At 43.5% G+C, this 27493-nt stretch overlaps 1 protein-coding gene across 3 annotated transcripts in view; it reads right to left on the bottom strand.

Moving 5' to 3' along the window:
* Positions 1-27493, bottom strand: part of HMCN1 (hemicentin 1) — a 723834-nt gene that overhangs the window by 258484 nt on the left and 437857 nt on the right. For all 3 annotated transcript variants that reach the window (XR_005774384.1, XM_040408842.1, XM_040408843.1), the window contains 5 exons: positions 20578-20774; positions 15917-15998; positions 15218-15354; positions 14452-14593; positions 12772-12916 (listed from right to left, as the gene is read on the bottom strand). Coding sequence is in view for 2 of the 3 variants with exons in the window: in XM_040408842.1 (XP_040264776.1) it covers positions 12772-12916; positions 14452-14593; positions 15218-15354; positions 15917-15998; positions 20578-20774 (703 nt within the window). In the remaining variant the exon portion in view is untranslated. The remainder of the gene's footprint in view (positions 1-12771; positions 12917-14451; positions 14594-15217; positions 15355-15916; positions 15999-20577; positions 20775-27493) is intronic.

The following is a 27493-nucleotide window of genomic DNA, read 5'->3' as shown; positions in this document are numbered from 1 at the left end:
ACAAATAGAACGGCTTAGAAGCTGTAGACACAAAACAATAGACACATTTTACTCAAGGGAATACAATAACACTAAAGTGGATAGCTCACCACCTTTACAGGCTGGAACTGGTGCTCTAGTCTAAAACTGATCACCCAATCAGTAAGGGGAAAATTGGAAACAAAAGATATAAGACTGGCACTCAATTATGTGGGTCATATAGAACGTGCCAATTTATTATAACAATTAATTGAAAATCAGCAATTGATAAAAAGACATAAAAGAATAAACAATAAAATACAATCTCACACACTAATTAAAAGTAAATGAAAAGAAGCCGCAGGATAAATGCACACTGGTGGTGCTGTATCAAAGGTGCACAGATGGTATCCCTCAGTCATATAGGGATATATATATATATCAAGGGATTTCATCCCGAGAGACAGGACCTGTTGTTCCGGCTGATATTAGTAGTATATACAGGTCGTGAGTAAGGTGTAAATAAGTGTCTTACCCGTATGGGATCGGGAACAGTAGTTAGAGATTATATCTCTCAAGTCTCCACTCACCACGCTGTACCGGCTTGTTACATGTGCACTTGGCAGCCGAAGGCATCTGTGTTGTTCAAATGTGCCCGCTAGAGATGAGCGAAGTATTCAAAAATTCGATTCGGCTCCTTCATCAAATTTTGCAAAAAAATTAGCTTTGTGACAAATTACTTTGTCACAAAGCGCATTTCTTTGTAAGTAGTGCGTGCAATGACAGGGAGCGGTGATTGCACCGCTCCCTGTCATTGCACCCCTCAGATGCCACATTCATACAGTAGCTGATCGCGGCATCTGACAGTAATAATACAGTGTAAAATAAAAAATAAAAAAATTAATTACATCATACCCACCTCATCTATTTACTCACAATGACTGGCTGCCGCCATCTTGTCGAGGATCTGACGTTACCGCGCATGGGATTTCGTGCGAGATCTTCAATCAAGATGGCGGTGGCCAGCCCACCAAATGAATGAGGTACGTAGGTATGACTTGTTTTGTTTTTTACACGATTTCAGGGAAAATCGACTCGCTACCAAGAAGCATGAAGAGATTCGGCTTCACGGCAAATCGAATTTTCCCTGAAATTCAGATTGAAGTCCACTTTGTCGACTTTGATTCACTCAACACTAGTGCGCACACATTGCTAAGAAAAAGGTTTATATACATGTAAATGAGCCTCCAGGAGCAACGGGGGCATTGCCGTCATATATCTAGAGGCTCTGCTCTCTCTGCAACTCATGCGCCTCGTCATCAATTAGGTGTATCCATGGCAGTCTGTGTGCCTGGAGAGAAACACTACTAGAGTCCCTGAGGGGTAAATATTTGTAAATTTTCCAGGGCTAGAGTCCCGACCCCAACACTGCCCCGGACTCACCCCATCCCTCCCAACTGCTGTACATGTTGTAAAACTGAACGTGGGACTAAACATTCACCCATGGCCGGTTAAAAACAGGACTTACACAATTCTTTCAACTAAAATGTTTGCAGGTCCCTTAATAAATGGCTCCCCTTGAGTGCTGTGTATACAGCGATGGAAAAGGCAGGGATGGTAAAAATATGTCCCTGCCCTCTATGGGGAGCCCTGCTGCCACTGACAGTGAGCTCCCAACTGTGTGATTAACGTGCAACTGCCTTCTCTGCAACAAGGACGTTCAGTAACTCTCTTGCAGATATAAGCACAGACTGGCAGTCCAGCACTGGTTAAGGCTACGTCTACACAACGACATTTGTCGCGCGACAGATAGGGCACAACTACACTGCAACATTTGTAGAGCAACATTTTGTTGCACTAATGTCGCGTGACAATTTTTATAATGGCAGTCTATGGTGTCGCACTGCAACATGCTGCGACTGCGACGCAACAGTCGCAGAAAAATCCATCTCGAATGTGCGACACCATAGACTGCTATTATAAAAATTGTGCGACAAATGTCGTCGTGTAGACGTAGCCTAAAGGGATTATCTGATGAAAACAACCCCTGTCCATGTGCTTATTAGACACCCTCTACCTTCTATCAGCCAGAATGGAGAGGCTCTCTGCACGTGAAGCTCCCATTCTGGCAGGCTCGAACAGTCTTCCAGAATAGGAGCTGCAATGTAAGGGCATGACCACCCAGGGTGATGATTTCACGGTTGTGTCACAGTCGAGTACCAGAAGCCGGAATCGGACGCACCTGGCTCTTGTTGACTAATGATTACCGCACTATTTAGTCGGTCGGCATTGTTAATGGCCACGTGGTATTGAACATGCTGCGCAGCCATTAGAAATACAGACCAACTAAACCGTGCAGTCTTCATTAGCTTACAACAGCCATCTGAAGCTCATACGGTACTTACAACTGTAACACAACCGCACTGTGGAATTGTATCCGCACTGTGGAATTGTATCCTACTTAATACTTTGTTGCCCTTGCAGAGACCATGGCTGGGGCAGCTTACCCCAATCAAATCAACAGTTTTTGACCTGAAGTCACATTCTGAAGAGGTTTGACTCTAATGGCAGAACCCATTTAAGCACATATTTCCATTTAATTTCCAGCTGGTTGTCATTATGTCTGTCAATGGCGACCCTGAATTTTCCCTGAGAAACCCACAGACTATGTTCATTCAAGAAGCATTTTGGTGTGGAGAACATGCTGCGCATTTTGCCCTGGATCTGAAGCACAATATACACAGGATACATGCTGATTCTGATGTGGATTGTGCTGCAGATTTCCTCCTATGCATTGCAAAATGTGAAATCCACAGCATATTAAAGGGGTTCTGCACTTTGTTTAAACTGATAATCTATCCTCTGGATAGATCATCAACTTCTGATCGGCAGGGGTCCGACACCCGGGACCCCCGCCGATCAGCTGTTTGAGAAGGCAGCGGCGCTCCAGCAGCGCCGCGGCCTTCTCACTGTTTACCGCTGGCCAAGTGACGTCACAACTTGTATCAACTGGCCTGGGCGGGGCTAAGCTCCATTCAAACAGCTGATCAGCGGGGGTCCCGGGTGTTGGACCCCCGCCGATCAGAAGCTGATGATCTATCCAGAGGATAGATTATCAGTTTAAACAAAGTGCAGAACCCCTTTAATAGTGATGAGCAGCATAGGCAATATTCGTTTTCACGATATTTCACAAATTTTTGGCCTAATATTCTTCATAAATTTGCAAATGCTAGAATTCGCAATCTCCAGACATTATTTTCTTGATTGCGAAAATCGTCAATGTAATATGCACGTATTGCGCGCGAAATACAGGCGTGGCTCACTTTTGCTACATTTTTCAAGCTGCTAGGAGTTTCCTGAAACTGCAGAAAATGGTTAGCAGCAACTTTCATGACTGTGAGAAAGAACTCCTGATTAGAGTTGAGCGGACACCTGGATGTTCGGGTTCGCCGGGTTCAAAAAAGTTCGAGTTCGGGACCCGAACTTGATCCTGAACCCGAACCCCATTGAAGTCAATGGGGACCCGAACTTTGGAGCACTAAAATGGCTCTAAAAAAGTCGTGGAAAGGGCTAGAGGGCTGCAAAAGGCAGCAAAATGTGGTTAAGAGCATGGAAATTGCTCTGCAAACAAATGTGAATAGGGAAATGACTTAAAATAACATAAAACACGTAAAAATAAAAAATAATAATTTTGATCTAGGAGGAGGAGGTCCATATGGAGTAGGAGGTTGAGGAGGCGGTGGATGTGGCGGTGCAGGTGGAAGCAGCGTTGGAGGAGGAGGAGGCAGCCAACAATGGTTTTTGTTTTTTATTTTTTATTTAAAAAATAAATAAATTGGGTACACCCCAAAACATTGGGAAATATAAAAAATAAAACAAAGAAAAAGTGCGCTGGAGTACAACAATGGCTGTGTGAGGCCGGTATACATGTCTATTCTGCACATGGTACGGACAAGTCCTGTGGGATCCCTGCCTGGTTCATTTTAATGAACATGAGCTTGTCCACATTGGCTGTGGACAGGCGGCTGCGTTTGTCTGCCATGCTAAACAAACATTCACACATTCACATTCACCTCCAAGGTGTAAAGGGCAAGCTCAATTTGGAGACCCAGAAGTTGACTGCTCAACCATGTCGCACGTCCCCATGACGTCCACGATCCAATTGGATATCTTCCCTATCAACTTTCTATGTTCTTTTATGCGCCTACAATGGTGATCACGGGTAATGGGGAATCAGGGTTCCATGGCAGAGAGGGAGCCAGAGAAAGGGATACCACATCCAAAGGAGGTCAATGGCTGAAATCAGATCAGGTGGAAATGTGGGACAAGTTATTAAAGCGGAAGAATCGAAGGAAAGGAGGGGGCGTGCGGCAATTACCCACTCCCAACTCGGGGAGGTAGTGATGATAAATAACAATACAGGACTCTTAAGATGCCCTGTTATTGGAATGAGTAATAAAAAATTACAGGGAATGTCACTGTGGTATTTTGGATGAGGAAACGTTATACAGGAGAAGAGGCCCTGCTGCCGCTTTGTTGACTCTAGATAACTTCTGCCTGATCGCACGTTCCCGTAATGTCCACGATCCAATTGGATATCTTCCCTATCAACTTTCGATGTTCTTTTATGCGCCTACCATGGTGATCACGGGTAACGGGGAATCAGGGTTCCATGCCGGAGAGGGGGCCTGAGAAAAGGAATCCCGCATCCAAGGGAGGGAAATCTGACAAGGTGTAAATGTGGGACAAGTTATTAAATTAAATTCAGCACATGCGCCACGCAAGAGATGTGCGTCTAACTGGCTAGGCCCAGAGCTGCTATGAGATTTCACCCATTACGCACACCACCAGGCTGGGCTTGAGGCTCACTGGCACCAACCACTCATTGGTCTGTTGTTCCATGCTCGTCCACAGCTCCTGCACGGGGTGGGGTTTGTCCCCCAAACAGAAAAGTTTCAAAACTGCGTGCTGTTGTTTCCCCCTTGCTGTGCTGAAGTTGGTGGTGAAGGTGTTACGCTGACCGGATGAGGAGGCGGTAGAGGATGAGGAAGCCGAATAGGCGGAGGAAGCAACAGAAGGCAGACTGAAGCACCCTGCAATCCTCGGTGGTGGAAGGACATGCGCCAAACTGCCATCCGCCTCAGGTCCAGCCGCCACTGCATTTACCCAGTGTGCTGTTAGGGAGATATAACGTCCCTGACCGTGCTTACTGGTCCACATATCCGTAGTTAGGTGGACCTTGCCACAGATGGTGTTGCCCAGTGCACACCTGATTTTGTCCCCCACTTGGTTGTGCAGGGAAGGGATGGCTCACCTGAAAAAGTAGTCGCGGCTGGGCACAACATACTGTGGGACAGCCACCACCATCGGATTCTTAAAACTGTCCGTGTCCACCAGACGGAATGACAGCATTTCAAAGGCCAGAAATTTGGAATTGGAATTGCTGGCATTCAGGGCCAGGGATCGGGGGTGGGTAGGGGTTGTACTTTCTCTTTCGCTCCAGTGTTTGGGAGATAGACAGCTAAACGCTTCCATGGGACATTGTGGAGATGCTTGGTGACCCAGGTGGTGGCGTTGCTGGAACATCCTCTGTTTGCGGAGTGGCAGGTGCCACTGTCACTCCAGAGGGGATGAAGAGGCTGCAGCAGAAGAGGAAGCAGGAGGAACCAGAGACCTTTCTTGGTTTTTGAGGTGTCTACTCCACTGCAGCTCGTGCTTTGCACTTAAATGCCTGGTCATGCAGGTTGTGCTCAGGTTTAGAACATTTATGCCTCGCTTCAGGCTCTGATTGCACAGTGTGCAAATCACTCGTGTCTTGTCGTCAGCACATTGTCTGAAGAACTGCCACGCCAGGGAACTGCTTGGAGCTGGCTTTGGTGTGCTCGGTCCCTTGGTGCAGTGGGCAGTAGCAGGCGTACTGTCTAGGAGACAACCGCTCCGCTTTTGCACCCTGCTCCCTCTTTTGCTGTGCTGGTGGCTGTGTGCGACCACCGCCTCTTCCTCCGAACTACACAGGTCACTCGCATGACCTTGATTCCATGTGGGGTCACTCGCATGACCTTGATTCCAGTCTTCACCCCTGCCCTCCTTGTCGATCTGCACACTGCAGAAAGCCACAGCAGTTGGCACCTGTGTTTCGTCATCATCCGAGACGTGTTGCGGTGGTCCTCCCATGTACTCATCCTGAAACATAAGTGGTCGGGCATCGGTGCACTCAATCTCTTCCTCTTCTGGTGCAGGGCTATGTGGATGGCCCTGGTAAACCCTGCTAACAGAGTCATCAAAATGCAGAAAAGACTGCTGCATGACTTGGGGCTCAGACTGCTTGGCTGATTTGCAAGTGGGTGAAGTGAAAGATGGCCATGGGCTGGAGGTTCCAACTCTGATCTTTCAGCAGGGGACTGGGTGGCAGACAATGTGAAGGAACTGGAGGCACTGTCAGCCACCCAATCTACTATCGGCCTCACCATTCGTAGAGCGGCATTCGGGCCTACCAAATAACGCTGAAGGTTCTGTCGCCTACTCCCAATTTTACAAATTTCAATTTCTCTGCTTCTAAAACAGAAAGTCATACCTAATAAAATATTTATTACTTAACATTTCCCATATGTCTACTTTATGTTGGCATCATTTTGGAAATGTCATTTTATTTTTTTAGGACGTTAGAAGGCTTAGAAGTTTAGAAGCAATTCTTAAAATTTTTAAGAAAATTTCCAAAACCCACTTTATAAGGACCAGTTCAGGTCTGAAGTCACTTTGTGGGGCCTACATAGTGGATACCCCCATAAATGACCCCATTGCAGAAACTACACCCCTCAAGTTACTCAAAACTGATTTTACAAACTTTTTTAACCCTTTAGGTGTTCCACAAGAATTAAAGTAAAATGGAGATTAAATTTCACATTTTTGGCAGATTTTCCATTTTATTGCATTTTTTTATTTAACACATTGAGGGTTAACAGCCAAACAAAACTCAATATTTATTACCCTGATTCCGCGGTTTACAGAAACACCCCACATGTGGTCGTAAACTGCTGTACGGGCACACGGCAGGGCGCAGAAGGAAAGGAATGCCATACGGTTTTTGGAAGGCAGATTTTGCTGGATTGGTTTTCTGAACGCCATATGTTTTTTATTTTTCTGCCGATCGTCTTGTGCAAGGGCTCGTTTTTTGCAGAAAGTGTTGAGGTTTTAATTGGTACCATTTTTGGGTACATAGGATTTTTTGATCATTCATTATTACACTTTATATGGCAAGGTGACCAAAAAATTGGCTGTTTTGGAACAGCTTTCATTTATTTATTTTTACAGCGTTCATCTGAGGAGTTAGGTCATGTGATAGTTTTATAGAGAAGATCGTTACGGACGTGGCAATACCTAATATGTATACTTTTTCTTATTTATTTAAGTTTTACACAATAATAGCATTTCTGAAACCAAAAAAATTATGTTTTAGTGTCTCCATAGTCTGAGAGCCATAGCTTTTATATTTTTTGGGCGATTGTCTTAAATAGGGTATCAAGTTTTGCGGGATGAGGTCACGGTTTAATTGGTACTATTTTGGGGGTCATAAGCCTTTTTTATCGCTTGCTGTTGCACTATTTGTGATGTAAGGTGACAAAAATAGCTTTTTTTGGCACATTTTTTTTTTTTTTTTTTTTAATAGTGTTTATCGGACTGGGTCTATCATGTGATATATTAATAGAGACGGTCGTTACGGACGTGGTGACACCTAATATGTGTATTTTATTTTTTTATTTTTTTTATAGGAAAAGGCAATTTCTTTTTTTAATTTACATTTTTATTTATTTATTTTTCATTTTTATTATTTTCACTTTCTTTTTTATCAAGTCCCTCTTGGATCATGAAGATCCAATGGGGCTGATGGCTGTACTATACTTTGCAATGCTCTTGCATTGCAAAGTATAATACTATTATATGCCCTGTAGGTGGCAGCACCGGATGCCTTTGCCATGGCAACCGGACGCCTTTGCAAAGCGTCCGGTTGCCATGGCAACCATCGGGTGCTGCTATCAGCGCTGCAGCCCCGATGGTTCAGAGAGGGAGCTCCCTCCCTCTATTAACCCCATGGATGCTGCAACCGCAGCATCTATGGGGTTACAGCAGAGTGTCAGCATAGAGCTGACACTCGCTGCTGATGGCGGCGGCTCAGGAATGGAGCCGCCGCCATCACACACAGCAGGGGCACAGGATCGGGGGCAGCGCTGGAATGGGGGGGGGTTGTATTGGGGTACGGCAGCTAACCTTGAGGGTGAGGGAGGCTGGGGCAGGAGGGGCGGGGAGACAGCATGGGGCGGACCGCATCAGGGAGGGACTACATAAATATGGATCGGGCGGGGAAACTACTTCATCAGGGGCAGGCGCGCACAGGGGGGTGTTGGAGGAGCACAGATCGGGGGGCACAGGAAGGGGGCACAGATTGGGGGCCACAGAGACACTACCTGATTTCAGGCTGTGATCTGCAGAGCGCAGATCAGAGCCTGAAACCGGCATTTTTTCCACTGCCGCGATCCGATTGGTTAGTCTGCACAGACTAACAAATCGGATCGATTGTCGGCAAGGGGCCACTCTGATTGGTCCCTTGCCGGCATTACTGAACTGTATGCTGTCCGTGACAGCAGCAGTGCGGGGGCAGAAGCTTTAATCCAAGCGCTTTGCAGCGCTTGGATTAAAGAACTGTCTTGACGTTTATAGACGTGATAGCTGCACGGGGCATGTGCAGCTATCACGTATATATACAGATTGCAGTCGGGAAAGGGTTAATGTCACCCAATAATGTAACCGACTAATTTTTTTAAATTATTTCCCTATCTGCTATGTAGAGCAGGGATATAAAACAGGCAAAAATGGGTTAATGTCACCCAACAATGTAACAGAATATTTTTTTTTTATTATTTTATTATTTTCCTGACTGCTATGTAGAGCAGGAGTATAATATAGCCAGCAATGCAAATATGTCAACCCCTGAACTCACCGACGGATTAATTATATTTTTGTCTCTGGCACATATGCAGGTGCAGGTGTACTTCACTCAAAAATTGGTTTGTCGCCCACCTAACTAACAGACAGATCAAGTATTAAATTATTAATATTTATTTTAGATGTTGCATTGCGCCCACCAAAAAATTGCTGTAGGCAATTCACAGAATGAACAGACAGATAAATTATCTTTCTGTGTCCGGGGTGTAAAAACGGTGTATTGCACATGTGCCCTGGCTGTACAATTGTGTACCTGGCCTATGTTGGTGCAGGAACCCACCCTGATAACCATGGAAATGTCACCCCACAATCCTACAGATGGATTTACTGTATTTATTTGGCTGGCTGTCAGATATGCAGCACAGGCCGCAAAGGTACTTTATGGCCCCAAAAAATAGTTTTTTTCACCCACAATGTCCAAGTTGTATTTACTGATTATATTTCACTATCAGATTTGCAGTGCAGACCGCAAAGGTACTTTATAGAAAAAAAAGATGATTTTTTTCACCCACAGTGAAACAAATGGATTTAACTGACTTTCTTTCACTATAACAAATGCAGTGATTTTTTCACCCTCAGTGAAACAGATGGATTTACTGATTATATTTCACTATCAGATTTGCAACACAGGCTGCAAAGGTACTTTATGGAAAAAAATATATGTTTTTTTGACCCACAATGTCCCAGTTGTATTCACTGATTATATTTCACTATCAGATTTGCAGTGCAGGCCGCAAAGGTACTTTATGGAAAAAAAAGTGATTTTTTTTTCACCCACAGTGAAAAAGATGGATTTACTGATTATATTTCACGATCAGATTTGCAGTGTAGACCGCAAAGGTACTATAGAAAAAAAAGATGATTTTTTCATCCACAGTGAAACAGATGGATTTAACTGACTTTCTTTCACTATCACAAATGCAGTGCAGGCCGCAAAGGTACTTTCTGGCCCAAAAGAAATGTGTTTTTTTGACCCACAATGTCCCAGTTGTATTCACTGATTATATTTCACTATCAGATTTGCAGCACAGGCCGCAAAGGTACTTTATGAAAAAAACAATATGATTTTTTTCACCCACAGTGAAACAGATGGATTTACTGATTATATTTCACTATCAGATTTGCAGTGCAGGCCGCAAATGTACTTTATGGAAAAAAATATATGATTTTTTTCACCCACAGTGAAAAAGATGGATTTACTGATTATATTTCACTATCAGATTTGCAGTGCAGGCCGCAAATGTACTTTATGGCCAAAAAAATGTGTTTTTTTTCACCCACAATGTCCCAGTTGTTTTTACTGATTATATTTCACTATTAGATTTGCAGCACAGGCCGCAAAGGTACTTTATGGAAAAAACTATATGATTTTTTCACCCACAGTGAAACAGATGGATTTACTGATTATATTTCACTATCAGATTTGCAGTGCAGGCCGCAAATGTACTTTATGGAAAAAAATATGTATTTGTCCCCCTATAATCTAACAGATGAATTTACTGAATTGATTACACTTATATATGCAGCACAGGGGTACTTTACAGAAAAAAATGTGAATATGTCACCCCTTGGGTCCCTGAACTCACAGACGGATTAACTATATTATTTCCCTTCCTCTGGCACATATGCAGTGCAGGTACACTTAAAAAATGTGTATAGGTTGCCCACTGAACTAAAAGAACAGGATAAAATTATTGTCCCTGGCACATATGCAGTGCTGGTGCACTGCACTTGCACAAAATGGCCGCCGATGCCCACCTAACTAACAGACGGATAAAACGTATTTTTCTGTGTCACTGGGCTCAGGGCAGGGTACAAAAATGTTGCATTGCACCCACAAAAAAAAAAAATCGCTTTAGATCGCAGAGTTAACAACAAGTTCTGATATCAGATTCTTTCCTATTCTCTGCCTCACAGCAGCAGCATTCTATCCCTACACTAGTAAGAGCAGAGTGACGTGCAGCGCTACGTGACTTCAGCTTATATAGAGGCTGGGTCACATGCTGCACTGGCCAATCACAGCCATGCCATTAGTAGGCATGGCTGTGATGGCTTCTAAGGCAACTGGAGTTAAACGCTTGTTGATTGGCTGCCCGGCAGCCTTTCAAAAAGCGCCATTAAATCGCCGAACACCAAACTTGAATCCAAACTTTTACTGAAAAAAATCGTAAAGTTTGGTACGAACTCGAACTTTACAGTTCTGGTTCGCTCAACCCTACTCCTGATCACTGTAAGTTTCCAGATGACTCAGCAAAGCACAGAGCACAGCAATGACGCTGCTCTCTCTCAGAACTGCAAAAAAAACTGCAGAAAATGGCTTCTGGGGAGGTTCTTATATAGTAAGTGGTAGGCAATTGGTTGCTAGGGATGTTGCTAAGCTCAGACAAAGATATTGCAGCCTTCTCATTGGCCCACAAGCAAGAAGCAGTGAGGTTACTGATGAAAAAAAAAAATCTAGAATATTCCCGATTATGAAGATACAGCACTCTATTCTAAATCTTCGCGAATTCTCGAAGTGCCGATATTTGCAATAAAAATTTGCGATCAACACTACATCTTAATGGGATATTTTTTTTAAATCACATCCACTTTGCTGCAAGTGTGCTACAATGCAGATTTCCACATGCAATTTTGCTGCTGAATATCTGCCCCATGTGGCCTTAGACCACACTTGTTTTCAAACTTTAAACACCAAAGGGAAGATTTATTGCCAGTTTTGGGTGTAAAAAAGTTGCAGACCTCAGTTTTGTCACTTAAAATCAACACTTTCACAAAAACTATTGTGCAAGTGGCATTTGTGCGCCGCCCTTGACACTTTGTGGAAAGGGGTAATGGCATGCATGGGGAGTGGGCAGGATCATTGGACTTGTTAGATCTATCGTCATTTATATCAGTTTTCTGGAATAAATAATAACTGGGATTTACCCCAACTACTAGCTGATGTAGTTTTAATTTTAGGTACATGCACTACCAGGGGATGTACTTACCGTAATTTATGATTTCATTTAAATCTCCCCCCAAGTGTTGAGTGTTTCACATAGAACATATTATTTTTGAGCAAAACAAATGCCATGGAAATAAAATGCACCAAATAAAAGGTGTATATTAAAGCAAAATCTAACCACACAAAAATAATAATTCTACTCTATTATTATAATTGGATTTTGTTTCCAGCATGTGAATCTCATGTCTGAAAATATCTACAGAATTGTTTAATAAAGCCTCCTGCATACGACCGTATGGTTTTGCGGTCCGTTTTAAACGGATCTTTTATAATTTTTTTTGTTTCAGTGGTGTTTCCGCTCCACTTCCGTTCCGTTTTTCCATTTGGTTTCCGTTTGTGATCAGTTTTTTACGGATCACAAACGGAAACGGAAGCATACAATAATGTTTAAACAGTAAGTACATACAAAAATTGGTCTGGGCATAAAATTTTCAATAGATGGTTCCGCAAAAACTGAACAGATACGGAGGGCATACGGATGCCTTCTGTATTCATTCTGTTTTTTTTTGTGGAACTATTGACTTTTGGAGCCACGGATCGTTATTTGCAGGCAATAATAGGACAAGTTCTATCTTACAGCGGAACGGAAATACGGAAATGGAATGCATACAGAGTACATTCATTATTTTTTTTTGCATAACCATTAAAATGAATGGTTCCGCATATGGACCGTAAACGGAATCCGCAAAAACGGAACAGAAAAAAATACGTTTGTGTGCAGGAGGCCTAAGTTGAATGGTGAAGTTTTAGAAACGTATTTTATTTTTTTTGTAAAAAGATAACACATTATAGATTTTTCAGAATCCAACCTTTCACTGTTTTCATGCAGAATAGTGCCATCTTTCCTCCACGATATCCTAGGCGAAGGGATGCCAGTAGCCACGCAATCCAAAGTAGCAGGTTCATTTCTGAAAGTAGTTATTAGTGCGGGGCCATCTTTTATTGATGGAGGAACTGATAATAAAAAGTATTAAAAGAAAACAAATCCATGTAAACATCCACAAATAAAGGGGTATTCCCACAATGGCCATTTATTTTTAAATGTCTGATCATGATCATTAGAATGGGGATTCCAGACTCCCCATTCTTCCTGACTGCCTGACCACATTGTGGAGAAGTTTGGAGCAGAGGCACATATGTATGCTGCCACTTCATTCAAAGTCTTTATGACTTATGGAGACAGCCAAATACAGTGCTCGGCTATTCCTGTCAGCCTCATAGGCATTGAATAGAGAGGAAGGGAGCATGCCTCGACCACTGCTCCATTAAAACTCCTCTTCACTATGGTTATGCAGTCATAAGGCTTGGTTCCCCTTTCTAGTAATCGGTGGAGGTCTAAGTGGTGCAGCCCCTAGAAATCAGACAATTACCACCTATCCTGTGGAGGGGTGATAAATGTCTCTTGAGGGAAAAAACCCTTTAAAGATTTAGTTGGTCCATACTGACCGAGAGTTTACCGTGGTGCTCAGAGAAGTTGTCGTTACCCATTATAAGTGATGGGGGCAGATATCCACTAATCCATGACTTCATACACACTCTGAATTTAACTCAGTCATTATACGGTACTCGATGGTGTCATAATGTACTGTACTTTTTAGAGGTTTTTCAATGGTAACAGGAAATTTGTAACCATATGGAGGCACCACGCAACAACACGTGGAGTGACAATGGGGTAAATATGATGCAAACTAGTCAGACCACACATGGAGTACTGTGTACAGTTCTGGGCTCCTGTGAACAAGGCAGACATAGCAGAGCTGGAGAGGGTTCAGAGGAGGGAAACTAAAGTAATAACTGGAATGGGGGGACTATAGTACCCTGAAAGATTATCAAAATTAGGTTTATTCACTTTAGAAAAAAGTCGACTAAGGGAGATCTAATAACTATGTATAAATATATCAGGGGACAGTACAGAGATCTCTCCCATCATCTATTTATCCCCAGCACTGTGACAGTGACATGGGGACATCCTCTGCGTCTGGAGGAAAGAAGGTTTGTACACAAACATAGAAAAGGATTCTTTACGGTAAGAGCAGTGAGACTATGGAACTCTCTGCCTGAGGAGGTGGTGATGGTGAGTACAATAAAGGAATTCAAGAGGGGTCTGGATGTATTTCTGGAGCTTAATAATATTACAGGCTATAGCTACTAGAGAGGGGTCATTGATCCAGGGAGTTATTCTGATTGGAGTCGGGGAAGGATTTTGTTCTTCCTAAAGTGAGGTAAATTGGCTTCTACCTCACAGTTTTTGTTTTGCCTTCCTCTGAATCAACTTGCAGGATAACAGGCCGAACTGGATGGACAAATGTCTTTTTTCAGCCTTATAAACTATGTTACTATGTAAACCAGCTACACCTCATAGAAATTAGATGATTAGGTATTCCTGTATGATATATAGTGCATTATGTCCCATATATGCTCCACATGACAGATTTGGCTCTGAGCAGAAGACGTAGAACTTCTTTTGAAATATGAAAAATAAGCATTACCATGGACATTCAGCTGAAATTCTCTGGTGTTTCTTCCAGCAACATTGCTAGCAATACAGGCATATTGTCCAGTGTCTGCCACCTGTGCACTGTCAATGTGCATGTATTGTCCATCAGGTGAAAAGTGCACTCGGAAGTTAGCCTGAGGAAGACAAAACAGCTTATTCCATATAATGATTAACTAAGCTTATTAAATCATAGTGACTGTAGATCTCTTCACACCTTAGGGTACGGCTATACAGTGACACTGTTTGTGCCACAACTGTAGCGGTCAGGTTTGCAGGGGCATCGCAGTGTAGTGGTCAACCCATAGAAATGAATGGGATTGCAGTGTGAGTTGCACATCTGTGCCGCGACTGCAACCCTTGAATCAGAGGTTGCAATTGCGGCAGGGGTGAACCATCAATGAGGCCAAGTGAGGCGATCGCCTCAGGCAGCACAAGGTAGGGGCAAGAGAGGGGCAGCTGAAGAGCCATAGGCTGAAGGGAAGGAGTTTGGTTAACAAATTGGCATTGGGGAGGGAGGGGGCGCCATTTCAGTTTTCGCCTCAGGCAGCAGAAAGGCTAGATGCACCCCTGAGTTGCGACACACATGCAACTCCTGTTGCAGCCCCATTCATTTCTATGAAATGATCACTACACCAAGCTGCCCCTGCAATCCTGGCCACTACAGCTGTTGCACAACCAGTGTCGCTGTGTAGCCATACCGTTACACCAACAGCCTAAACAAAGGCACAAACACCCTCCGCCCCATGGTATTTATTTACCACTAATGGTTTGTCGTCCTTCATCCACGTGATTTCTGGAGCTGGCAGAGCATCTGATTTACATTCCAGAACGATTTGCTTGTTTTGCAGAACAGTAATATTATGGATTCTACCGATGCCTGCGATACTTGGGGGCACTATAAAGAAATCAGAAGGATTTACTCCACGGTACATTGTGGTCACATGTACAGTAAGTCGTCTGTAACTGGTCAGCTGTGTGGTTGGCATTTACTTTCTCCAGGCCCCAGTCTACAGCCAGATTAATATCCTATTGTGCCACAAGCTTGGAAAGTTCACTGGCAAACTTCTGCCACATCAGTAATAATACTTAATTCAGGGTACATATGGTAGAGTTTGCTATACGATATCCAGATTTTTAAAACACTCATCCAGTTTCTACAGTAATGGAAAAAAGCTAGACACAGGAATCAACTACAAGGAACCGAGGAGTGAGGCTGTTTTGGGAAGGGTAATCAAGCAATGCCCAGCATGACTGGCATGTGGACACAAGGAAACCTTGCTGCATATCACATACCGTAAGTCCTACAGAATAACAATAAATTTTTATTTTTGGTGAGGTTTTTATATAATACTAACAATCATTTTTAAATTTCTGCAAACAGTATCAATAAAACTGTGCATTAATCTAGCTCCAAGTAAGGTTGGCATGGTCTATGACTCAAATGTACCAGCACTTACTGTGGACAGTTACAGCAAATTCTTTTTTAGCTTCTCCAGCTTGATTTGAGACCAGACAGCTATAAAGCCCATTGTGTTCTTCCTGGAAACATGAAAGAAATTTAGAAGAAATGATAAAAAATATCTAAATGCATGTAATATGATACATCAGCAGCTAAAGCATGTGTAACATCTTATTTAAAAAATAAATAAAACACCAATGGAAAATTAAGCTGCCCAAATATTGGGAATTTCATACGTCCATTTTCACAATGACTTGCCATTCACTGTTCAAACTTTCTATTGCGTACCCTTTGATGGACAGATTATTGTTGCATAGGATCAAAGAGGTTGTCCCATCTAGACATTCTTAGCATATAGATAGGATACGCCATAAATTTCCAATAGGAACAGGTCCGATCCCAGGGAATAACTCTAGGGTTGCCACCCGTACGGGAATGACCCGGACAGTCCGGGATTGTAATCCTGTGCCCGGGTACAAGCCTTACTCAGACCCGGGCACAGGATTCATTTCAAACTGCAGTGCAGACTGTCCGACTTGCTCGCTCATGGTCCTGACAGCTGGCGGTGAGTAAGTGGCGGCGAGCTGTGAGCGGCTGGCACTCCGGGACCGGTTCGAACCTGAAGAGGACGAGGCCGCCGGTCAGGATGGATTGAAAGCCAGAGAGCTAGGGGCTGCGGGTGGTCAGGAGCAGGAGCACGAAGACGCTACTAAAGGAGAGCAGCAAACCCTCACCCCACACCATGACGGCCGCGCCGGGACTAAGCTGCTAACTCCCAGATCAGGCCGGATAACAATGAGACGAGCCGCGGGCCTGCGCTCCTCTGTCCCCAGCTCTTCTGCTGCGCTCCTTTCCTATCACGACATCTCCCCTCTCCCCCGGTCTCCGTTACCAGACCCAGGAAAGCTGCCGGACTCTCACACAACACTCTACAGTCAGTGTGCCGGCCCAGAGTGACTGTTCCCGGGGGATGAGGGCCACATTACTCTAACTGGGGGTCACTAATGGGGGCATTATTCTCAATGGGTGGCACTAATGGGGGCATTACTCTTACTGGGGGCATTATTCTTACTGGGGGGCACTAATAAGGGGCATTATTTATTCTGGGGCGCACTAATAGGGCCATTACTCTTACTGGGGCACACTAATGGGGGCATTACTATTACTGGGTGCATTCATATTACGGGGGGGCGCTAATGGGGGCTTTAATATTCCTGGGGAGCCACAGTATGACAGCGACTGCACACCCTGTGTTAAACCACACCCCCACAACTACACACCCTTTGGGGTGTGGCTTAATTTGCCTGGTATTTTTTGTTGGGAAAGGTGGCAACCCTAAATAACTCCTATATCAACAATGGGGCACTGCTGTGAATACAGCGCACGCCATGCATGTGCAATGCCTGATTCATCCACTAGTTTGGGACTTATGAAATAGGACTTACGAAGTGCACTTGGCTATTTTCATAAGTGTCATAGCAATGCATAGAGGGAGCTATACATGCATAGTGATCTCTCCATTCATGCAGGGCCCATTTCTTGAGATAATGACAGGTCACCTGCACCTATGGGAGATTTATGACATATCATGTCTATATGCCATGAAAGTCCCAAATGGGACAACTCTTTAGTGTATTTATAATGATAAATATATAATTTGTAATCAAGGAATAATTGGATTGAAACATAACAATACAAGCAATGTAGCAAGGTTGAGTTTGTCATTTAATACAATTCATTAGAGCATGGCTTGCTGCTTATGGGGGTGATCATACTGGTGTTAGGGGCTGTGGGTAACATACACTTTATCACAAAATCCTGTGCTGTCCATAGACTGCCTATTATTTCAAGCTGCAAGTCCAGGTGCAGTGTGACAATTAGGGTAAAGTGACACGGTCAAGTTTCTACAGTCGTGGCCAAAAGTTTTGAGAATTACATAAATATTGGAAATTGGAAAAGTTGCTGCTTAAGTTTTTATAATAGCAATTTGCATATACTCCAGAATGTTATGAAGAGTGATCAGATGAATTGCATAGTCCTTCTTTGCCATGAAAATTAACTTAATCCCAAAAAAAACTTTCCACTGCATTTCATTGCTGTCATTAAAGGACCTGCTGAGATCATTTCAGTAATCGTCTTGTTAACTCAGGTGAGACTGTTGACGAGCACAAGGCTGGAGATCATTATGTCAGGCTGATTGGGTTAAAATGGCAGACTTGACATGTTAAAAGGAGGGTGATGCTTGAAATCATTGTTCTTCCATTGTTAACCATGGTGACCTGCAAAGAAACGCATGCAGCCATCATTGCATTGCATAAAAATGGCTTCACAGGCAAGGATATTGTGGCTACTAAGAATGCACCTCAATCAACAATTTATAGGATCATCAAGAACTTCAAGGAAAGAGGTTCAATTCTTGTTAAGAAGGCTTCAGGGCATCCAAGAAAGTCCAGCAAAGCGCCAGGATAGTCTCCTAAAGAGGATTCAGCTGCGGGATCGGAGTGCCACCAGTGCAGAGCTTGCTCAGGAATGGCAGCAGGCAGGTGTGAGCGCATCTGCACGCACAGTGAGGCGAAGACTTTTGGAGGATGGCCTGGTGTCAAGAAGGCCAGCAAAGAAGCCACTTCTCTCCAAAAAAAACATCAGGGACAGATTGATCTTCTGCAGAAAGTATGGTGAATGGACTGCTGAGGACTGGGGCAAAGTCATATTCTCTGATGAAGTCTCTTTCCGATTGTTTGGGGCATCTGGAAAAAGGCTTGTCCAGAGAAGAAAAGGTGAGTGCTACCATCAGTCCTGTGTCATGCAAACAGTAAAGCATCCTGAGACCATTCATGTGTGGGGTTGCTTCTCATCCAAGGGAGTGGGCTCACTCACAATTTTGCCCAAAAACACAGCCATGAATAAAGAATGGTACCAAAACACCCTCCAACAGCAACTTCTTCCAACAATCCAACAACAGTTTGGTGAAGAACAATGCATTTTCCAGCATGATGGAGCACCGTGCCATAAGTCAAAAGTGATAACTAAGTGGCTCGGGGACCAAAGCGTTGACATTTTGGGTCCATGGCCTGGAAACTCTCCAGATCTTAATCCCATTGAGAACTTGTGGTCAATCCTCAAGAGGCGGGTGGACAAACAAAAACCCACTAATTCTGACAAACTCCAAGAAGTGATTATGAAAGAACGGGTTGCTATCAGTCAGGAATTGGCCCAGAAGTTGATTGAGAGCATGCCCAGTCGAATTGCAGAGGTCCGGAAAAAGAAGGACCAACACTGCAAATACTGACTCTTTGCATAAATGTCATGTAATTGTCGATAAAAGCCTTTGAGACGTATGAAGTGCGTGTAATTATATTTCACTACATCACAGAAACAACTGAAACAAAGATCTAAAAGCAGTTTAGCAGCAAACTTTGTGAAAACTAATATTTGTGTCATTGTCAAAACCTTTGGCCACGACTGTACATGTGGTTTTGGACGTCAACACCAGGAATGGATCATAAAAGGAAAGAAAATATAAAGGACATGACTTCTCTTTGTTTAATTCACTCCTGGATTTAGAGTCCAAACCTGACTGTGTGGACGTACACTTAGGGTACTTACACATGATACAGATTATGAGCAGTTTTTCTGTGCGGATTTCCGTGAGAAAAACACTGCAGCGTAATACAGTATCAGCAAAGTGAGATTAAACAAATCTCATGTACACTTTTCTTAGGTGCAGGAATTGATCTGCTGTGCGGATTATGAAATCAATTGTTGGGGTTTTCTTGTGCGGACTTCCTCCTTTTCAATGGAAGTGTGAGATCTGAGGAAAATCCACATCAAAATCCACATTAAAAACGCACCAAAACATGATAAATTGTTCGGATTATTGTGAGGGGTTTTTGTGCGGTTTTGGTGAGGATTTCATGTAGATTTTCTGCCCACAAATCTGCACCATGTGCAGACACGCTTACAGGTAAAGTGCAAGCCTTAGGGCTCATGCACACGAACGTATTTTCTTTCTGCTTCCGTTCCGTTTTTTTGCGGACCGTATGCGTAACCATTCACTTCAATGGGTCCGCAAAAAGAACGGAAGTTACTCCATGTGCATTAAATTTCTGTTTTCCTTTTCCGCAAAAAAGTAGTGCATGTCCTTTTATTGTCTGCAAATCACGGTCCGAGGCCTCATTCAATTCAATGGGTCCGCAAAAAATACGGAACGCACACGGAACACATCCGTATGTCATCTGTATTTCATACGTATTTTGTTGATCCTTACTGTAGAAATGCTGTGTCCAGCGCATATTGCTCATGTGTTTGGTGATTAATAAGTTACTGTTTCCGTTTTCGATCCGCAAAAAACGGATCAAATACGGAAACCATATGGATATGTTTTGTGCAATAACTCAACGGAAGAGGACTTAAATCAGAGGGAAAAAAAAATCTGATACGGAACAACGGATCCGTAAAAAACAAATCACAAAACAACAACGGTCGTGTGCATGAACCCTTACTCACAGCCACTAAAGCAAGTGTGCGTGTGGTTTTCCAAGGAGTTATATTACACATACATGATTCAGCCACAAAGGATTGAGTAAAAAACTCAGCTAAGCTGCATCTGCAAATGTAAAATAAAAGTCAGCTGGCTCCCATATTTGTAATGCTTAATACCTGGGCACTGGTTATTCGAAGAATCTGTCCTGCATTCATAAAGTGCACAGTCTCAGTCTGTGAAAGAATTTGTCCATCTTTAAGCCAAGTTATCACTGGGGGAGGGAAGCCCATTGTATGGCAATGCAGATCCAACTGATGGTTAACGACCACGGACAGTTCTTCTGTATTTTCGGACCCATTAATATGTGGAGGTTCTAATGATAAAAAAGAAGAATCATCTACAAATTCCAACATATTATTATTATTATTATTATTCAAAGAAATCTTCAAATTATAGGGTACAAGGAAAGTGGAGCTAGTTATCCAGAGCATACAACCTGTAGATTGTAGATACCATAGATGGATTAGTCACATAATACACTGCTCAAAAAAATAAAGGGAACACTTAAACAACACAATGTAACTCCAAGTCAATCACACTTCTGTGAAATCAAACTGTCCACTTAGGAAGCAACACTGAGTGACAATCAATTTCACATGCTGTTGTGCAAATGGGATAGACAACAGGTGGAAATTATAGGCAATTAGCAAGACACCCCCAATAAAGAAGTGGTTCTGCAGGTGGTGATCACAGACCACTTCTCAGTTCCTATGCTTCCTGGCTGATGTTTTGGTCACTTTTGAATGCTGGCGGTGCTTTCACTCTAGTGGTAGCATGAGACTGAGTCTACAACCCACACAAGTGGCTCAGGTAGTGCAGCTTATCCAGGATGGCACATCAATGCGAGCTGTGGCAAGAAGGTTTGCTGTGTCTGTCAGCGTAGTGTCCAGAGCATGGAGGCGCTACCAGGAGACAGGCCAGTACATCAGGAGACGTGGAGGAGGCCGTAGGAGGGCAACAACCCAGCAGTTGGACCGCTACCTCCGCCTTTGTGCAAGGAGGAACAGGAGGAGCACTGCCAGAGCCCTGCAAAATGACCTCCAGCAGGCCACAAATGTGCATGTGTCTGCTCAAACGGTCAGAAACAGACTCCATGAGGGTGATATGAGGGCCCGACGTCCACAGGTGGGGGTTGTGCTTACAGCCCAACACCGTGCAGGACGTTTGGCATTTGCCAGAGAACACCAAGATTGGCAAATTCGTCACTGGCTCCCTGTGCTCTTCACAGATGAAAGTAGGTTCACACTGAGCACATGTGACAGACGTGACAGAGTCTGGAGACGCAGCGGAGAACGTTCTGCTGCCTGCAACATCCTCCAGCATGACCGGTTTGGCATTGGGTCAGTAATGGTGTGGGTTGTTTTTTTTTTTGAGGGTCGCACAGCCCTCCATGTGCTCGCCAGAGGTAGCCTGACTGCCATTAGGTACCGAGATGAGATCCTCAGACCCCTTGTGAGACCATATGCTGGTGCGGTTGGCCCTGGGTTCCTCCTAATGCAAGACAATGCTAGACCTCATGTGGCTGAAGTGTGTCAGCAGTTCCTGCAAGACGAAGGCATTGATGCTATGGACTGGCCCACCCGTTCCCCAGACCTGAATCCAATTGAGCACATCTGGGACATCATGTCTCGCTCTATCCACCAACGTCACGTTGCACCACAGACTGTCCAGGAGTTGGCAGATGCTTTAGTCCAGGTCTGGGAGGAGATCCCTCAGGAGACCGTCCGCCACCTCATCAGGAGCATGCACAGGCGTTGTAGGGAGGTCATACAGGCATTTGGAGGCCACACACACACTACTGAGCCTCATTTTGACTTGTTTTAAGGCCATTACATCAAAGTTGGATCAGCCTGTAGTGTGTTATTCCACTTTAATTTTGAGTGTGACTCCAAATCCAGACCTCCATGGGTTGAAAAATTTGATTTCCATTTTTAATTTTTGTGTGATTTTGTTGTCAGCACATTCAACTATGTAAAGAACAAAGTATTTCAGAAGAATATTTAATTAATTCAGATCTAGGATGTGTTATTTTTGTGTTCCCTTTATTTTTTTGAGCAGTGTACATATTGCTGAATTTGCCAGCTATACAGTGCCTTAGAGTAATATGGTGTACTAGTTAAATGGAAGCTGTAGTAATAAAAACCGAACTTAAAACAGAAGTTCGCTCAACACTATTTGGGTTCGTACCGAACATTAGGTTTTTTGGCACCCGGACCCGAACATTTACGTAAAACTTCGGGTTCGGTGTTCGGCGATTTTTATGGTGCTTTTTGAAAGGCTGCAAAGCAGCCAATCAACAAGCGTCATACTACTTGCCCCAAAAGGCCATCACAGCCATGCCTACTATTGGCATGGCTATGATTGGCCAACTGCAGCATGTGACCCAGCCTCTATTTAAGCTGGAGTCACGTAGCGCCGCCAGTCACTCTGCTTGGATTAGTGTAGGGAGAGGCTGCAGCTGCTGTGAGGGAGAGATCAGGGAGGAATCTTATGAAGAACTGCTTCTTTACTCAGCGATCTACAGCAAATGTGTTTTGTGGGTGCAGTGCACAATTGTTTTAAGCCTGCCCTGAGCCAACTACTACTGAAAACAAACTTTTTTTCCTTCAGTTAGTCAATACCAATACATAATCGGCAGCCATTTTATGCAACGATAGTGCACCAGCACAGGATATCTGCATGTCTGCAAGTCCAGAAATACTGCTTTGAGACACTTCATATATTTTTCATATAGTGCACATCTAGGATTATCGCTGCATAAGTGACTGTGAAATTTAGGCCATAAATACAGCTTTCTCATACTGGGGCATACTGGGGTGAAAAAAAAACATCTGTTTCATATAGTGCACATCTAGGATTATAGGTACATAAGTGAGTGTCACATTTAGGCCAGAAATACAGCTTTGGCATACTGGGGCATACTGGGTGAAACAAACCCCTCTGTTTCATATAGTGCACATCTAGGATTATAGGTGCATAAGGGACTGTTCATTTTAGGCCACAAATATGGCTTTTGCTTACTGGGGGTTAAAAAACCCTCTGATATACTGCACATCTGGGATTAGAAGTGCATAAGTTACTGTGAAATTTAGGCCAGAAATACGGCTTTTGCTTACTGGGGTTAAAAAACCCTCTGATATACTGCACATCTGGGATTAGACGTGCATAAATTACTGTGAAATTTAGGCCACAAATACAGCTTTTTGCTTACTGTGGTTAAAAAACCCTCTGATATACTGCACATCTGCGATTAGACGTGCATAAGTGACTGTGAAATTTAGGCCACAAATACGGCTTTCTCATACTGGGGCATACTGGGGTGAAAAAAAAACATCTGTTTCATATAGTGCACATCTAGGATTATTGGTGCATAAGGGACTGTTCATTTTAGGCCACAAATACGGCTTTTGCTTACTGGGGTTAAAAAACCTTCTGATATACTGCACATCTGGGATAAGAGGTGCATAAGTTACTGTGAAATTTAGACCAGAAATACGGCTTTTGCTTACTGGGTTAAAAAACCCTCTGATATACTGCACATCTGGGATTAAACGTGCATAAATTACTGTGAAATTTATGCCACAAATACTGCTATTTGCTTACTGGGGTTAAAAAACCCTCTGATATACAGCACATGGTCTTAATCATATCCGGATTCTTGCTTAAAGCAGGGATATAACGCCAGACACGTTTCGGGGACTTCTTTCCCCTTCCTCAGTGGCTATATCCCTGCTAGTACGTCACCTCCTTTTATATCACCACAGGTACTCTACAAAATCTGGACTGGAGTGTCTTTTTCATATGTTGCGGTTTTGGTGCGTTTTTCATGCGGTTTTTGCGCAACACATGCGTTTTTTCTATATTTTCATCATGGTGCTATAATCAATGCTGGTAATAAAGGACAAGTTGCTACCAGGTTGCTTTCCATTAGTAAATATACAAAATGTATAAAAAATATATAAAAAATATATTTCTCTTTTCTATTTCTCTTGACTGATTGGGTGATCAGTTTTTGACTGGAGTACCCCTGCCACACAGAGGAGGGCGGTGAGTGATCCACGATAATCATTTTAACACTGATGTGAATGATGCCTTGCACAATAGAGCTCTCAGAAGACCTACGATTAAGAATTGTTGATTTGCATAAAGCTGGAAAGGGTTATAAAAGTATCTCCAAAAGCCTTGCTGTTGACCAGTCCACGGTAAGACAAATTTTCTATAAATGGAGAAAGTTCAGCACTGCTGCTACTCTCCCTAGGAGCGGCCGTCCTGTAAAGATGACTGCAAGAGCACAGCGCAGACTGCTCAATGAGGTGAAGAAGAATCCTAGAGTGTCAGCTAAAGACTTACAAAAGTCTCTGACATATGCTAACATCCCTGTTATCAAATCTATGATACGTAAAACACTAAACAAGAATGGATTTATGAGAGGATACCACAGAGGAAGCCACTGCTGTCCAAAAAAAACATTGCTGCACGTTTACAGTTTGCACAAGAGCACCTGGATGTTCCACAGCAGTAGTGGCAAAATATTCTGTGGACAGATTAAACCAAAATTGAGTTGTTTGGAAGAAACACACAACACTATGTGTGGAGAAAGAGAGGCACAGCACACCAACATCAAAACCTCATCCCAACTGTGAAGTATGGTGGTGGGGGCATTATGGTTTGGGGCTGCTTTTCTGCATCAGGGCCTGGACGGATTACTATCATCGAAGGAAAAATGAATTCCCAAGTTTATGAAGACATTTTGCAGGAGAACTTAAGGCCATCTGTCCACTAGCTTGTCACGAGTAGGAGGTCCCAGGAGAGACCTCTGCATCGTCAAGCAATAAACAAATGGAAATCAGGTACAGACACACAAGAGTTTATTGCACAAACAAAAACCAGGGAAGGTAGCACAGACAAAACAGGAGCGCTATGTACTGTCAGCACAGTGGGAGCAAACCCCCACTGCGCCACTGTCTAGTAATACTCCAGAGGGGTGTGACTAAGCAACTCCTGGTATTCACTAGGGCCCCAGATGGTAGGGTTATACTTTGCAGCAGGAAGTTGCCAGGGTCCACTCCAGAGCGTGAACTAGACAGTGACAGCAAGAACGAATGGACAACAGGTACCAGAAGGCACATAGGCAAACATAACATAGACAGGCAAATACAAACAGGGCAACTAATAACACAAGCATGAGTACATAGCAAGGAAACAGGAGTGACAATGAGCAGAGAAGGACTTGCTCCACCAGTAGTAAACTGCATGGCCTTGCCCATGGCACTCTGCTGCAAAGAAAGGTGCAGCAAGGGCTTGCTGAACAGAGACATATGAAAACACACAAGGTGACTAAAACATAACTGGCAGAACAGATAACAGAAACACAGGAAAGAGGACGGGAGTAAACAAGTAGGAAACCCACAGACAGACACTGATCCCATGGGTCAGCAGCATGGGAGAGTGAGTACAAACAAGGAGCAGGACAAGACAACACACACCAGGAGAGCTGACCCAGAACTGAGGAAACCTCAGCCTTATATACAGGTTCCATGGGTGCAGAAGAGAGGCCACACCCATGCAGCAGACAGAGAGGATTAACTCCTGATAGAAACACAGGGGAGTTAACCCATAAAGAATCAAAGCATACACAGAAACGAAACTTCAGCGAGGAGCGCCGAACGAGCAAGGACGGAAGGTCATAGCCAGAGGTAACGACTGTGACACAGCTGAAGCTCAACAGAAGATGGGTGTTGCAACAGGACAACGACCCAAAGCATCGAAGTAAATCAACAACAGAATGGCTTAAGCAGAAGAAAATATGCCTTCTGGAGTGGCCCAGTCAGGGTCCTGACCTCAACCCGATTGAGATGCTGTGGCATGACCTCAAGAAAGCGATTCACACCAGACATCCCAAGAATATTGCTGAACTGAAACAGTTCTGTAGAGAGGAATGGTCAAGAATTACTCCTGACCGTTGTGCACGTCTGATCTGCAACTACAGGAAACGTTTGGTTGAAGTTATTGCTGCCAAAAGGAGGTTCAACCAGTTATTAAATCCAAGGGTACACATACTTTTTTTTCACCTGCACTGTGAATGTTTACATGGTGTGTTCAATAAAAACATGGTAACATTAAATTCTTTGTGTGTTATTAGTTTAAGCAGACTGTGATTGTCTATTGTTGTGAATTAGATGAAGATCAGATCACATTTTATCACCAATTTGTGCAGAAATCCATATCATTCCAAAGGGTTCACATACTTTTTCTTCCAACTGTGGAACCTGTTGTACAAGGCACTGTAGGGTACTAGTATTGTCAGTAGCTGCCATCACTCAGCAGTACACTATAGAACCCTACGGACAGAAGATGTGTGGCTGTATAGGAGTAATATAGGAGTAATACAGTTACACATCTTATGGGGGAGTAGCGGCAGCAACAATGCAGAATGGAACATGATGGACAGGCAGACATCGGCAGTGGGATGATTTGGCCAGTGATAAATAGTCACTGTCAGCAATAGAAGATGTATACATTGGCATCAGCCAGAGGTGTGTAGAAATCCTCATGTATCCATGCCTGATTCATTTTAAGAAATGCTATGTTTTCTACGCTTGCAGAGGGTTATTTTTGCAGCTTCAGTGTGACAATACCACCTGCTGGGAGCATACACAGATCTCTATAGGGCCCCAAAGCAAAACAAGTATGGTCTCTCTGTCTCTAGTTTCCCAGTATCCGTGCATTAATCACTCCCAGGCAATGCAGAACATGTGCAACGCTACAGATTTTGGACAAATTTACGTTAATTTTTTTTTTATCAAGTGAAAGAAATGTTAATTAAATGCAAATTGTAATTTAAAAAGTTGCTTTTGGCCACCCACTTTATCCGATCCGAACAGGTGCTTCAAAAATATGGCGCTCATTCTGAACACCATATTTCTCAAAATATTCACATCAGGGAACTGAAGGGATATATGTGACTCCATTTTGTCTGTTCTAACAATATGTATTGTGATAGCATCTTGTTCATGCCAAGTTCCCCCACTG

The sequence above is a fragment of the Bufo bufo genome, chromosome 9, assembly GCF_905171765.1.
Source record: "Bufo bufo chromosome 9, aBufBuf1.1, whole genome shotgun sequence".
NCBI classification, from domain to species: Eukaryota; Metazoa; Chordata; class Amphibia; order Anura; family Bufonidae; genus Bufo; species Bufo bufo.
This window is presented reverse-complemented; position numbering and strand designations above follow the sequence as displayed.